We start from the raw sequence: 14,641 nt of genomic DNA on the forward strand, positions 1-14,641 counted from the left end.
CCTCAGGCAGGGCACACACAAGAATCAACCAATGACAGAATGAATTGAGTGGAACAATAAATTGATATTTCTCCATGTCTCTCTCCTCTCTCTCTCTAAAAATCAATAAAAATGGTGTTTATACAAGTAAACTGTACTTTCTTGATTCACAGAAAAATTTACTGTCAAATGAACATTTCCCAACAGTGTGTAAACATGGACATCTGATTAAGAAACAGCTGTTCAGTCCCTGCCCTGGCGCCATGAAAGGTTTCCTGTTGATACTCATCACCATTGTGGCAGCAGCTTTCTCAGTCTTCTTTTTCATTACAGAAAACCCCTTTGACACGACAAGTTTCCTGTCTTGGGTGAGTCCCAGAAACTATGGGTCAAAGTTGAAATTCCTAGACTGAAAAAAAAGGAGACATTATCAAAGTGTCTGTTGTGTGAAATAGTCACTAACATTGTAGACACTCAAAGAAAATGATAAAACCTGAGGATTTAATGTGCCATTTTTCTTTGACGGGGCAACAAGGGATGTGGCACTTTGGAAGAGAAAATTCAGGACTGGGAAGAAATTACACTTATTTCCTATGGATTCAGTTATACATTTTATCCCATAAGATCCTGACCTTCAGAGAAGTTCAGTCAGTCATTTCTTCAAGCCAAGAAAATAGGTAAGAGGTTGAGAAAATTTCACCAGAACCCAGGAAAGGCAAAGAAAAAAGAGAGTGTGGTGAATGAAATCGAAGGGTGAATTGCCATCAATAAGAGTTTACTGGCCCTGGTCTGTTGGCTCAGTGGTAGAGCATCAGCCTGGAGTGCGGATGTCCTGGGTTCAATTCCCAGTCACGGCACACAGAAGTGCCCATCTGCTTCTCCACCCTTACCCCTCTCCTCTAGCTCTATCTCTCTTCTCACCTCCTGCAGCCAAGGCTCCATCGGAGCAAAGTTGGCCCGGGTTCTGAGGATGGCTCCATGACCTCTACCTCAGGCACTAGAATGGCTCCTGTTGCAATGGAGCAACGCCCCAGATGGGCAGAGCATCACCCCCTAGTGGGCATGTCAGGTGGATCCTGGTTGGGCGCATGTGGGAGTTTGTCTCTCTGCCTCACTGCTTTTCACTTCAGAAAAACATACATACATACATACATACATACATACATAAATAAATGTTTAGACTGAGTACTGGAGTGGCATCTCCCTGTCTCCTGTCATACCTGACACATGCTTTGCCCTTCATGGAATTAGGTGACCCGTAGCAGACTAATCATAGAGATGACTGTGAGGGAAGAATGGCATGGACTAAGACATGTAACCCCAGAGAGCTATAGAAACCTCAACTTCCTTAACCCAGACCTGTAACCTATACAAAACCCCTAGGGAGAACTTTTTCCGAAGATAGGAAAGAAACTGAATTGAGCCCTGAGTAATCTGCCCAGTATCCTGGAGAAGCTTGATTATGGGATGCATAGGGGAACCCACACAGCCATATTCACAAAGGGCGTGACTCAGAGTTGAAACTTACTCTTTTCCCCAGGGGGAAAAGGAGCTGGTGGCTTGGCAGAGAGCCCGGATGCAGCTCAACCCTGGTAGAACACACCACCTGGAAACCTTCAAAGATATGCAGAACTCAGAACCATTCAAACCTGTGAACTCCCACATTTTGATTGGAGCCCCTCCTGTGGAAAAAAGTGAGTGTGCATGGGGATCCAGACCATGAAGGGGCAGGTCAGGCAGGTGGAGAACAGGGACCCATGACAGCATCTGACACAGCAGACCACTTTCTCCTTTCAACACTCTCTGCTGTTGCTTCCAGGATCCCAGACTCTTTGGTTTTCTTCCACCCTCACTGGTAGCTCCTCAGTGTCCTTTGGTAGTTTATGTTCTCTCTCCAACATCTGAATGTCGGTGCACCCCAGAGCGTAGTCCTGTTGGGACTGCCGTGGTGACCCTTTCCACTCTCACAGCTTTCGGTGCCATCTGTGCGGATGACCCTCAGCATCACAGCTCCAGCATAGCTCTGCCTGGGGTCCTCATCGACCTCTGCAGTATCCTTTTTCCTGTTGTGGCAACCATGCGGGCATCTGTTACTGAGATCTACGTCTAGACAATGCATGGCCTTCCATCTGTCCACTCTGTTAGGACTCTGTGGTTCTCCGTGCTCAACAAGCTTCCCTCTGCCCTGTGCACCCTCCTGAGGTCCAACTATGACATTCACTTGATCCCCATAGTTGCGATGGTATTTGAAAAGAAAGAATAAACCTTAAGACAGAATAAACATTTTCTGACTCAAATCATTTAAGAATTCAAAGGACAGGCCTAAGCTATTGTGGAAATAAAATACTATTAAATTCAGGGGGCTTCTGCCTGACCAGGCGGTGGCGCAGTGGATAGAGCGTCAGACTGGGATGCGGAAGACCCAGGTTCAAGACCCCGAGGTCGCCAGCTTGAGCGTGGGCTCATCTGGTTTGAGCAAAAATTCACCAGCTTGGACCCAAGGTCACTGGCTCCAGCAAGGGGTCACTCTGTCTGCTGAAGGCCTGCGGTCAAGGCACATATGAGAAAGCAATCAATGAACAACTAAGGTGTCGCGACAAAAAACTGATGATTGATGCTTCTCATCTCTCCGTTCCTGTCTGTCTGTCCCTGTCTATCCCTCACTCTGACTCTCTCTCTCTCTGTCTCTAAAAAAATAAAATAAATAAAAAATAAATAAATAAATAAATTCAGGGGGCTTCAGTGTAGTGGTGGCATTAATAAATATAATAACAAAAAATAATACAAGAACACTCAATAAGGAAAAACTACTTTGAGTTTAAGTGCATTTTTTTTCAATTAGCAATAATCTCGCTTTGAACAAACCTCACTGGCTATAATGTTGCACTGCAGAAAGCTAAATAAGTTTTTTTTGGTTTTTTGTTTTTTTGTGTGTGTGTGTGTGTATTTTTCTGAAGCTGGAAACGGGGAGAGACAGTCAGACAGACTCCCGCATGCGCCCGACCAGGATCCACCCGGCACGCCCACCAGGGGCGAAGCTCTGCCCACCAGGGGGCGATGCTCTGCCCCTCCGGGGCGTTGCTCTGCCACGACCAGAGCCACTCTAGCGCCCAGGGCAGAGGCCAAGGAGCCATCCCCAGCGCCCGGGCCATCTTTGCTCCAATGGAGCCTCGGCTGCGGGAGGGGAAGAGAGAGACAGAGAGGAAGGAGGGGAGAGGGGTGGAGAAGTAAATGGGCACTTCTCCTATGTGCCCTGGCCGGGAATCGAACCCGGGTCCCCCACATGCCAGGCCGAGGCTCTACCGCTGAGCCAACTGGCCAGGGCCTAAATAAGTTTTTAATCAAATGCATTATGAAACATCAGTATGAACTTATGATATGCTCTTTTTTTTTTAAATGTTGGCCCTGGCCAGATGGCTCAGTTGGTGAAAGTGTTGTCTTGACATGATGAGGTTGCAGGTTCAATCCCCAGTCAGGGCACATACAAGAATTAACCAGTGGGCCCTGGCCGGTTGGCTCGGCGTGGAGCGTTGGCCTGGCATGCGGGGGACCCGGGTTCGATTCCCGGCCAGGGCACGTGGGGGGGGCGCCCATTTGCTTCTCCGCCCCCCCCCTCCTTCCTCTCTGTCTCTCTCTTCCCCTCCCGCAGCCGGGGCTCCGTTGGAGCAGGGATGGCCCGGGCGCTGGGGTTGGCTCCTTGGCCTCTGCCCTGGGCGCTGGAGTGGCTCTGGTCGCGGCGGAGCGGCGCCCTGGAGGGGCAGGGCGTTGCCCCCTGGTGGGCAGAGCGTCGCCCCTGGTGGGCGTGCCGGGTGGATCCCGGTCAGGCGCATGCTGGAGTCTGTCTGACTGTCTCTCCCGGTTTCCAGCTTCAGAAAAATACAAAAAAAAAAAAAAAAGTTAAAAAATAAAAAAGAATTAACCAGTGATGGCATGAATAAGTGGAACAACAAGTCGATGTTGCTCTCTCTCATCAATAAATAAATTTTAAAACTTTTTTTAAGGCTCAGGATCCAACTTCAAGAAACTAATTGCCAAGACAGAACGATCTGAGCATCAATAAGATGAAATTTCAAAGGTTTGAAAAATAAGTCCCATGAGTTTATAGAGATGCCTCTCTGTGTCTCAGGGTCACCTTCAGGGAGCGATGTACTGAATTCTGTCCTAGAGGCAAATACCATGTCAGCTGAGTCCTCTCCTTCCCCACTGCTGCTTGGAGCTCTTGCTCCAGTCCTAGGGATCCCTCCAGCCCCTGGACTTACCTCTGGGCAAACCTTCCACTTGGACAGAAAACCCGAGCACTTCTACCTGCAATGGATGTTGCCACAGCCAGCCCCTTGGTTGTCACTGGTCCAGTGGTTCTGGAAAAAGTCCGATGGCTAATTATCCAAGTGACCATCCTAGGGCTCGTTCCTCTCTTTTGGTGGCTTGAAACTTAGAATTCCTCTTGAGGCTTTTGGTCTGAAGATGCATCCGCGTGCCATTTTTTCTGTGTCTCTGAACTACGAATTCTTCCACTTCCGCTCCTTTACCACTCCCATCCCGTCTTCTCTGTCTTCCAGGAGTTCTGCAAATATTATGGTTTCCTAATGGCAACCTGTCTGGTTTTTCAGTGGGGTTTTGTGTGGGAGAGACATAAATGCATACGTTTTTAGTTTATTATCTTTATTTCTCCCATATAGCTACTCAAAAGCAATGATTAAAAAAAACAAACTCACAACTTGTGACCAGATATTAACTCCTAACATAGACCATACTTAGGCTTGGGAAGAGAAAACATAAAATAACTATAGGAATGCATTACGATGATGTATGGAAAGACCCGAGAGTATTACAAGCTCATCCATATCAACATTTTTCTGTTCTGTAAGTTGATAAAAGCCCTCTTTCCTCCTCAATCCTAGAACTGCTGGCCATCGGGATTTCCTCAGTGCGGCGTCCCCAAGGGAGTGAGCTTGTGGACACCCTGCAGTCTCTCTTCTTTGCTTCTTCCTCATCTGAGCGGAAACACTTCACTGTTCTGGTACACCTGGCAGGTGCTGACCCCAAGTGGCTCCGTCAAATGATCGACAGCCTCTCAGCCCTGTTTAAACCACACATCCAGGCCAGAGAGCTAGTTGTGATCACTACTCCACTCACAAGCTATCATCCCTTGAAGGACATTAAGAGAACTTTCAATGACCCTCCCACCCACGTAGGCTCCCACTCCAGGCAGAACATAGAATATGCCTTCCTCATGAACTTTGCTATCCACCACTCCGACTATTTCCTGATGGTGGAAGATGATGTGACATGTGTCCCCGAATTTGTCACCCAGATCGCCACTGCAGTGTCTGCCTGGGAAAACAGACCTTGGGTGACTCTGGAGTTCTCGCAGCGGGGCCTTACCGGGAAACTCTTTCGTAGGAGAGACCTGCCCCGTGTTGTTCACTTCCTCCTCCTCTTCTACCAAGAAATGCCCTGTGACGACCTCCTCTCCCATTTTCAGGACCTCATGCAACACACGCCGGTCCAGTTCCTGCCCTCCCTTTTCCAGCACATGGGCAACTCCTCTTCCTTGGAGGGAGATGACATGGGTTCTCCCAGAAACCCGGCTGCCTTCATCCACACCAACCTGCAGGTTGCCCACGATTCTGTTCCCTTCAATGCTTACAGCCTGGATGAGAAATTCTTTTATACCCAGTCAGCTGAGGCTGGCAGCCATCTGACTGTGGTTTTGGCTGTACCTGCCCAAGTGTCCCGAGTTCAAGTGCTGACTGGCTCTGACCTAAGAGGTGAGGACCTGTTGAGAGATGGACAAGTAGAGCTGGGCTACGGTTCTATGGATGGTGGCAGTGACTGCAATGACTACATTCTGCTGGGGCTACTCGTAAATGGCATCCTGAATAAGCAGGTACTATCTCCCAAGTCTGGGGAGAAGGTGAAATGTGTGCGATTGCTTGTGACGGCCCCTGCACCCTCTGGAATAACGATCAGGCACATCAGGCTCTGGACCAAATGAAGTTTCAATAATAAATGGAGAAGCCACTGGGAGTTTTAGGAGTGGTCATATTGGAGGTTAGAGTCTACAGAGGATTTAAAAACACCCAAAACATTAAAATGTTGAAATTAGTCATGGAAAAAGGGGGGTGGGGAAGGTGGAGGAGGGTAGAGGGGATAGATGGTGATGGAAGGAGACTTGACGAGGTGGTGAACACACAGTGCAGTGTACAGATGATGCATTATAGAACCGTGCACCTGAAACCTGTATACCTTTATTAACCAATGTCACCTAAATAAATTCAACTTAAAAAATTGGTCAGGGAAATCTTGTGGTTGGGTCCTTTCAGGACAGAAGATACAGCATGTGGAAGGGTGGAGGGAAGCTAATGTGCTCTTGGCCCCAGAGCCACTGGTGGATGAGGTGGGCTTGTTAATCTCTTCCATGCTCCCAGGGTGAAGAGTCTGAGCCGGGCTTACAATGGGGTTTGCCCCTCACCAGTCCCCTGTGCAGAATACAGTCTACACACAGGTAGAGGCACTGGCCTTTGGATGTTTCACTCATAAACGGGTAAACTTATGATACAAAACTGGGTCACTCGACCCAATCTATTTTTTTTTTAATTTTTTTAATTAATTAATTTATTTATTTTGTATTTTTCTGAAGCTGGAAACAGGGAGAGACAGTCAGACAGACTCCCGCATGCGCCCGACCAGGATCCACCCGGCACGCCCACCAGGGGGCGATGCTCTGCCCCTCCAGGGCGTCGCTCTGCCGCGACCAGAGCCACTCTAGAGCCTGGGGCAGAGGCCAAGGAGCCATCCCCAGTGCCCGGGCCATCTTTGCTCCAATGGAGCCTTGGCTGCGGGAGGGGAAGAGAGAGACAGAGAGGAAGGAGGGGGAGGGGGTGGAGAAGCAAATGGGCGCTTCTCCTATGTGCCCTGGCCGGGAATCGAACCCGGGTCCCCCGCACGCCAGGCCGACGCTCTACCGCTGAGCCAACCGGCCAAGGCCTCAACCCAATCTATTTTAAATAATAAAGAAACCAGAGCCCAGGGATTTAAAAACAGGCTCTGTCAAGCAGCCATCTTGCTCTTCCCAGCCCTGCTGCAGATATACCAACGGTGCCAATCAAGAGTTATTCCAGTTCCAGCCTGACCAGGCGGTGGCGCAGTGGATAGAGTGTCCGACTGGGATGTGGAGGACGTAGGTTCAAGACCCTGAGGTCGCCAGCTTAAGCGTGGGCTCATCTGGTTCAAGCAAAGTTCACCAGCGTGGACCCAAGGTCGCTGGCTTGAGGAAGGGTTTACTCGGTCTGCTGTAACCCCCACGGTCAAGGCACATATGAGAAATCAGTCAATGAACAACTAAAGTGCCACAACGAAAAACCGATGATTGATGCTTCTCATCTCTCTGCGTTCCTGTCTGTCTATCCCTCTCTCTGACTCTCGCTCTCTGTAAAAAAAAAAAAAAAAAAAAAAGAGTTATGCCAACTCCAAGCTCAGGTCTGGACAGGGGCAAGAGTTCAGATCACAAAAACTGAGAATTGTGGGTTCATGGGGAAGTTTGGTCATTTACTATCAAGGGTGATTGAGCCATGAGGGCCAATCAGGGCCAGGCCCCAGGCCAGTGCTTGCATAGGCAAGAGAGCTTAGCCAAAATGACAAGCAACTCCTCTCATCCAGGTGTGGTAAAGCAGTGCCAAGGACAGTACTGACAGACCAGTGAAGTCGGATCTTCACGGAGTTATCTGATAGAGGAAGCCAGAAAGTCAAGATCAGGTAGAGGTGGGAAGTCTTTCCAATAATCTTGCCTGATGACTATAGAGTACTGGAGAGTGACCCTGGTTTAAAGGATTGTAATCATACCAAATACACCCTCTAACCAGAAAAGAATAAAAGTACAAACAAATAATTATAATTACTTATCTAGAAACCCCACAAACATTTGGAAATTAAGCAACATTTCTAAATTGCTCGTGGGTTAAAAAGATCACAGGAGAGATCAGAAATTATTTTGAACTGAATAATGATGAACACACAACATCTAAATTACTTATTTATCCTATAACTGGATATCCTATAACATGGATGGTTCCTCCAGGAACCACCTACAGGGCCCTCTAACAGGGAAGGGATCATTCAATATCTACCCCTGTCAATTTGATTCAAACTGACAGTTAATTTTCAGCTTCTGGGTTTGAGATGAGACTGGGAAGCTGGCTTTAAAAACTTATTCCCACGGAGAGAGCACTGACCTAGGACACTGAGGACGCAGGTTCAAAACCCCAAGGTCACTAGCTTGAGTGCAGGATCATCAATATGATCCCATGGTCACTGGCTTGAGCCCAAGGTCAGTGGCTTAAGAAACATGTCCCTGGCTCAGCTAGAGCCCCCGGTCAAGGCACATATAAAAAGCAATCAATGAAAAACTAGGGTGTCACAACTATAAGTTGATGCTTCTCATCTCTCTCCCTTCCTGTCTATCTCTCTCACTAAAAACAAGAACAAAACCAAGAACAACCCTGATTCCCACTGTATCCAGAAACAGGTACTTGATGTGAGCAGCACCCATTCAGGTTGAACAATGGTTGTCAAGCACCATCTCCAGGGAGGGTGACTAGTTTCTGCCACCTCAGAGGAGCCACTCTGGGCCCCTGTCCGGTGAAATTAAATTTTTGTCTCCTTGACTGCAGAGAAATCCCTGCTCTCTGATTATTTATCAAGCCATTTTTTCTGTTAGATAAAAAGCCTCCAGCGGCTGTGGCTCCACAAGCATGGTAAAGACCTCCACATGATTAGAAATTTCTGGTCACTTCTAGGTTTCCACCCTTCCTCACCAGTCCAGGGTGGGAAGACATTCAAGAGTTTCCCTTGTCCTCTGACTTGATCCAAAACCTTGTAATCTGTCCAACATAATCCTGGGAAGGATCAGATACAAAAGTGAAGAGCTAACAGACGAGACCCAGTCCATCGGTCACTCACACCTGAGTAGGGACTTGGCTCACGTGAGTTTAGGGAAAGCCATGACTAACACCTGACCCTTGATTTCCTTTTCTTGGCTACACATCCTCTCTGATGGGGCCTCTACTTCGAGAGTCGCTAAACGAAAGCTTCTTCAATGTCACCTGGAAACCAAGACAGGAGGTGAAGAAGGTAGAGGCCGAACATAACCAAACTCCGTGAGCTTTGGCTCTCCTTAGACAGTTACAAGTGGGTGGGGGTGGGGGTAAAGGCTAAGGAAGTAAACTGGCAGGTGTCCAGGGGGAAGGGTGGGGGAGGAAAGGGAGGCCTCCAGGCAACAGGAGGATGTGTCTGGCTACTCTGTGCAGGAGGCTCTCAGGATCCAGATCTTGCCCGCCTCCCGCGGAGCACCAGGCCAGCACCATGCACCACTGCCTCTGGAAATCCACCATCATGGTCGTGTCCTTCATCTCCCTGAGCCTCCTCCTTCACGACATTAAGGAAAAGCATCTGGAGCACAGTGTGTCATTGGTAAGTTCCAAATGAGGCTGGACTACCTGCTAACACTTCAGCAGAGAGGAAAATTTTCCAGTTATGCAAACAATCAATTATAACCATAGAAATTCTGAGAGCACTTGAAGATTCAGGAGAGTGTCAAAAAAGATAAATTTTAACCAGCATTGCATATGGATAGGGTTTTAATTGTGGAGGAAGGGGGCACTTCATGTGTGTGGACAGCCTTGCACAGACCTCCCAGAGGGGCCCCCTGACTGGCAGGCCAGCATACAAGGAGGCTGCCATACTCCTCACCACAGGACAGATGGTGCTCCTCCCACTGTCCCGTCAGGGATGGAGACCCGGAGCCCAAAGAGGTCTGCTCCCACATCCCCGTCTGCAGTGGAGACACGCTCAGGTTCTGGGGTGCATGCCCTTCCTATGTGCCTCATACCAGCTAGAGCAGAGTGTGAGGTGAGTGTGGGGAAGTGTGCAGTCAGAACTGAGCAAAAGAAAGAGCTTTAGAACTGAGGCACCATATGTAACTTCTCCAGGATGAGACCAACTGGTATTCCCACACTGGCACAGCACCCCGCATGGTTCAAGCAGAGTCAGATGTGTCTGCCATCCTGTGATGGCGCAGAGCTCAGAGGTGGGGCAGGCAGAATCTTACTCTGCAAAAGCCTGGGACCTTCCCACAGGCATTCCTTCCGGAACTGGGGAGCCCCACTTCCCTGACTCGGGCCCACCACTCCTGCTGGAGCCATGTGAGTTCTCATGATGAGGTGCAGACAGCACTCCACTAAGCCACGACACTCAGATCCCTGGGGGATGGATCCTGGGGCTTGCCTGGTCTTTCCAAAAGGGGGATTTTCCCTCAGTTGTCTCCAGAGGAGCTGGGGTGAAGCTCAGGGCTGGTGCTCATCCATCCTCAGCAGAAGGAGGAGAAGAAAACACTGCAGCAGCTAGAGCAGGAGCAAATAAGCTCTGAAAGCAGGAACCACGTGGAGACCTTCAAGGAGATGCAGAAAAGCTCCCCTGTGGTCCAGCATGCTACCTACACAGTTCTGGCTGGAGCCCCTCCCCAGGAGAGGAGTGAGTACATGGGAGGGAGATCAGACTGGGCAGCGATGACACAAAACATCTCAGGAAGAAGATGGGAGGCGAGTGAGGGGGGAACGAGCTGGCATCTCGTGGGGAAGGAGGGTGCTGCCTAACAAGGTGGACATCCACAATGACCCGCTAAGGAGCTATCTCACAGTGAAGCTCATTCAGGGCCAGCCCCCAGATGGGGAGGATGAAGGAGGGGGCTGAGCTTGGGTGGATGTCAACTCCCTGAGCACTGGACCACCAGAGTCCTCGGGTTTCCTCAGCCCCTGCAGACCTCCCATTCAGGTCTGCAGTCACAGCCAGGAAGTACATGGTAGTAGCCTCCCCATCAGAGATAGCCATGTCCTTCATAAAGGTTCCCTAACAGCCTTGCAGGAACTGATCAAATAAAACCACTTCACAACCTCTGACTAGAGATCAACTTCTTCCCTGAGCACACTTTCTGAGGGAAGGAAATGTGAATTTGTCCCAGGTGCTGGGAGGTTCTCATTGCCACTGCAAAGTGCTAACAGTGTCTTATGTTCCCTCACCTCCAGAACTGCTGACCGTGGGGATCTCCTCGGTAAAACGCCCTTACGGGAGCACCCTCTTAGACACCCTGCAGTCCCTCTTCCAAGCCTCCTCGGAGCCTGAGCTGAACTGTATTGTAGTGCTGGTCCACCTGTCAGATCCTGATCCTGAGTGGCTTGGCCAAACAGTTGCCAATATTTCAGGCCTCTTCCAACCTCACATTGAGGCCCAGAAGCTGCTCGTGATCCACGGACATCTCAGTGACTCTCCTGTCCCAGGAGATCTGGGCACTGCTAATGATTCCTCACCCTGCGCAGCCATTTATCACAGGCAGAAAGTCAGTTATGCCCTTCTCATGAACTTTGCTCTCAACCTCTCTGAATACTTTCTGATGATAGAAGATCATGTTCACTGCACCCCCAAATTCATTTCTGTCATCTATTGGGCACTGTCAGCCTGGAGAGAACGGCCGTGGGTAATCCTGGAGTTCTCCAGCCTCAGCTTCTCCGGAAAAGTTCTCCACACTAGTGACCTCTCTCGCCTGACTGCGCTCCTCCTCCTCTTCCCCAAGGACACGCCTACCCACGTGCTTCTCTCAGAATTCCGTCTTCTCTTGGCCCAACATGTTTCAATTCGTCTCCGTTCCGTCTTCCATCCCATGGGCCACTATGCTGTGCCTGAGGCCACCTGCTTTCCTGTTGAAAAGGAAATGGTCTTTGGTGAACCGGACAACCCCACAGCCAATGTCTTCACGGACATGAAGACAATATCAGATGCGATTCCCCAGTACGCTTATGTTCTGAACCAGGAATGCTACTTCACCCTCGAGCCCTTGAGAGGCAACTACCTGACGGTAATTTTGGAAAGGCCACAGAAAGTCATACGGATAGAGGTGCTGACAGGTTCCCACCAACAAGGGCTGTACCGGCTGGAGCAGGGCCAAGTAGAACTAGGCTATGACCTCCTGGCGCATTCTGAAGACTGTGCTCGCTATGCCCTGCTGGGACCATTGGTAGAGGGAAATCTGGACCAGAAGGTATTTTATGAAGAAGACACCATGGAGCAGCTGAGCTGCATACGACTGCTGGTGCTGGCCTCCCAAGACTCCTGGCTCCTAATCCAGCAGATCAAGGTCTGGACTCAGCCTGAGGAAGAAGAGAGCTAGAGGCATGATGGGAGTTCTGCAAGGACTGATCTTGGGCATGCAGTCTACATGGCCGGCAAAAAATAAAGCTAGAAACTTGTAAAGGCCTGTGTACGCCAAGTAGAGTGAGCATGTAAGTTACTGTCCAAACAGGAGTACTTTAGAGAACGAAAGGAAGCACTGTTAAAAATCACACTGCAGCCTGACCAGGCGGTGGCGCAGTGGATAGAGCGTCGGACTGGGATGCTGAGGACCCAGGTTCGAGACCCCGAGGTCGCCACCTTGAGCGCAGGCTCATCTGGTTTGAGCGAAAGCCCACCAGCTTGTGCCCAGGGTCGCTGGCTCCAGCAAGGGGTTACTCGGTCTGCTGAAGGCCCGCGGTCAAGGCACATATGGGAGGGCGATCAATGAACAACTAAGGTGTTGCAACGCTCAACAAAGGACTGATGATTGATGCTTCTCATCTCTCTCCGTTCCTGTCTGTCCCTGTTTATCCTTCTCTCTGACTCACTGTCTCTGTAAAAAATAAATAAATTTTAAAAAAATCACACTGCAACCACATGTGTAAACCAGACTGTCCCAGGAAAGCAGAGATTTATGCTCATCCTAATTCTAATTTTTGTAGGCCACTTAAGATAAATGACACAATCTGATGAGGGGAACAGGTGAGACAATATTCTTTTGGCTGACTAAGGGCCAGAGAGAGGGAAGGAGTCACCATGAACTTTCTTGGTTCTTTTTTTTTTTTTTTTTACAGGGACAGAGAGAGTCAGAGAGAGGGATAGACAGACAGGAACGGAGAGAGATGAGAAGCATCAATCATCAGTTTTTCTTTCTTTTTTTTTTATTATTAATTTTGAGAGAGGAGAGAGAAAGAGAGAGAGAGAAGGGGGAGGGAGGAGCAGGAAGCATCAACTCCCATATGTGCCTTGACCAGGCAAGCCCAGGGTTTTGAACCGGCGACCTCAGCGTTTCCAGGTCAACGTTATCCACTGCGCCACCACAGGTCAGGCAATCATCAGTTTTTCCTTGCGACACTTTAGTTGTTCATTGATTGCTTTCTCATATGTGCCTTGACCACGGGCCTTCAGCAGACTGAGTAACCCCTTGCTCGAGCCAGCGACCTTGGGTCCAAGCTAGTGAGCTTTTGTTCAAACCAGATGAGCATGCACTCAAGCTGGCGACCTCGGGGTCTCGAACCTGGGTCCTTCGCATCCCAGTCCGACGCTCTATCCACTGTGCCACTGCCTGGTCAGGCTATCTTGGTTCTTATCTGCACCCAAGTGTTACACCTGAGGATCTTTCTGTGAAGGGCCTATTGCCCTGCCTAAAGCAGCAAGTGTTAGTACTATGATCATGGAGGTGGAACTGGCTTGGGTTCACATCTGTGCATCTGCCACAGTCTGTTCAGGCTGCTATAACAGCATTCACAGACTGATAGTTTATAAATAACAGAAAAAAAATTTTAATTTTAATTTACTAATTGATTTGAGTGGGGGGGGAACAGAGAAATAGATAAACTTGTTCCACTTATTCATGCATTCATTGATTGATTCTTGCATGTGCTCTAACCCAGGATCAAACCTGAAACCTTGGTTTATCGGGACAGCACTCTAACCAACTGAGCACCTGGCCAGGCCCAGAAATTTAGTTCTCACAGTGTTGGAGGCTGGAAAGTGTAAGATCAAGGTTCTGGCAGAGGCAGTATATGGTAGGGTCCCACTTCCTCATTCATAGAGGACTGTCTTTTTGCATCGTCACCTGGCAGAAGTCAGTGAGGGAGCTCTTACTTATTTGATAAGGGCACTAATCCCATTCGTGAGGGCTCTACCTTCAAGCCCTAATCACTCCACCTCCTGACACTATAATTTAGGGAGTTAGGATTTCAACATATGAATTGGGGTGGGGAGCACACAATCAAACCACAGAAAGACCCAAACCTCCAAATTGCCAAGGCTGAGACCTTGCTGGACCAAAGTTTTCTCAGCCATGTTCCTTTGCTTATATATTGTCTAGGGAAGCTTTCATGCTACAAGGGCAAAGTTGAGTAGCTGTGTAGCTTGCAAAGTCTAAAACACTGTTTTTCAACGGGCAGAAATTTTGTGCCAGTCTGCAAAAGAGTTAACCACCCTGATGTTGTATAAAGATTATGAACCCAGGCCCTGGCTGGTTGGCTCAGCGGTAGAGCCTCGGCCTGGCGTGCGGGGGACCCGGGTTCGATTCCCGGCCAGGGCACATAGGAGAAGCACCCATTTGCTTCTCCACCCCCACCCCCTCCTTCCTCTCTGTCTCTCTCTTCCCCTCCCGCAGCCAAGGCTCCATTGGAGCAAAGATGGCCCGGGCGCTGGGGATGGTTCCTTGGCCTCTGCCCCAGGCGCTAGAGTGCCTCTGGTCGCGGCAGAGCGACGCCCCTCGGCAGAGCATCGCCCCCAGGTGGGCAGAGCGTCGCCCCTGGTGGGCGTG

The 14,641-nt window shown here is 49.5% G+C and overlaps 2 protein-coding genes across 2 annotated transcripts; both read left to right on the top strand.

The window, feature by feature from the left end:
- The first annotated feature begins 1,555 nt into the window (after positions 1 to 1,555).
- Positions 1,556 to 5,977, top strand: LOC136389082 (alpha-1,6-mannosyl-glycoprotein 4-beta-N-acetylglucosaminyltransferase-like). Its single transcript, XM_066360862.1, has 2 exons — positions 1,556 to 1,673; positions 4,881 to 5,977. The coding sequence occupies exons 1-2, from the start codon at positions 1,556 to 1,558 to the stop codon at positions 5,975 to 5,977; spliced, it is 1,215 nt and encodes a 404-aa protein (XP_066216959.1).
- A 5,412-nt stretch (positions 5,978 to 11,389) lies between these two features.
- Positions 11,390 to 12,199, top strand: LOC136388150 (alpha-1,3-mannosyl-glycoprotein 4-beta-N-acetylglucosaminyltransferase-like protein MGAT4E). Its single transcript, XM_066360129.1, has one exon. The coding sequence runs from the start codon at positions 11,390 to 11,392 to the stop codon at positions 12,197 to 12,199; it is 810 nt and encodes a 269-aa protein (XP_066216226.1).
- Positions 12,200 to 14,641: the final 2,442 nt, after the last annotated feature.

This window comes from Saccopteryx leptura, chromosome 1 (genome assembly GCF_036850995.1).
Source record: "Saccopteryx leptura isolate mSacLep1 chromosome 1, mSacLep1_pri_phased_curated, whole genome shotgun sequence".
In the NCBI taxonomy this organism is placed as follows: domain Eukaryota; kingdom Metazoa; phylum Chordata; class Mammalia; order Chiroptera; family Emballonuridae; genus Saccopteryx; species Saccopteryx leptura.

Coding starts and splice junctions, on each gene's coding strand:
- LOC136389082 (XM_066360862.1), top strand. CDS start 1,556: ATGCAGCTCAACCCTGGTAGAACACACCACCTGGAAACCTTCAAAGAT. Junction 1,674..4,880: donor AGCCCCTCCTGTGGAAAAAA/GTGAGTGTGCAT, acceptor CCTCAATCCTAG/AACTGCTGGCCATCGGGATT.
- LOC136388150 (XM_066360129.1), top strand. CDS start 11,390: ATGAACTTTGCTCTCAACCTCTCTGAATACTTTCTGATGATAGAAGAT.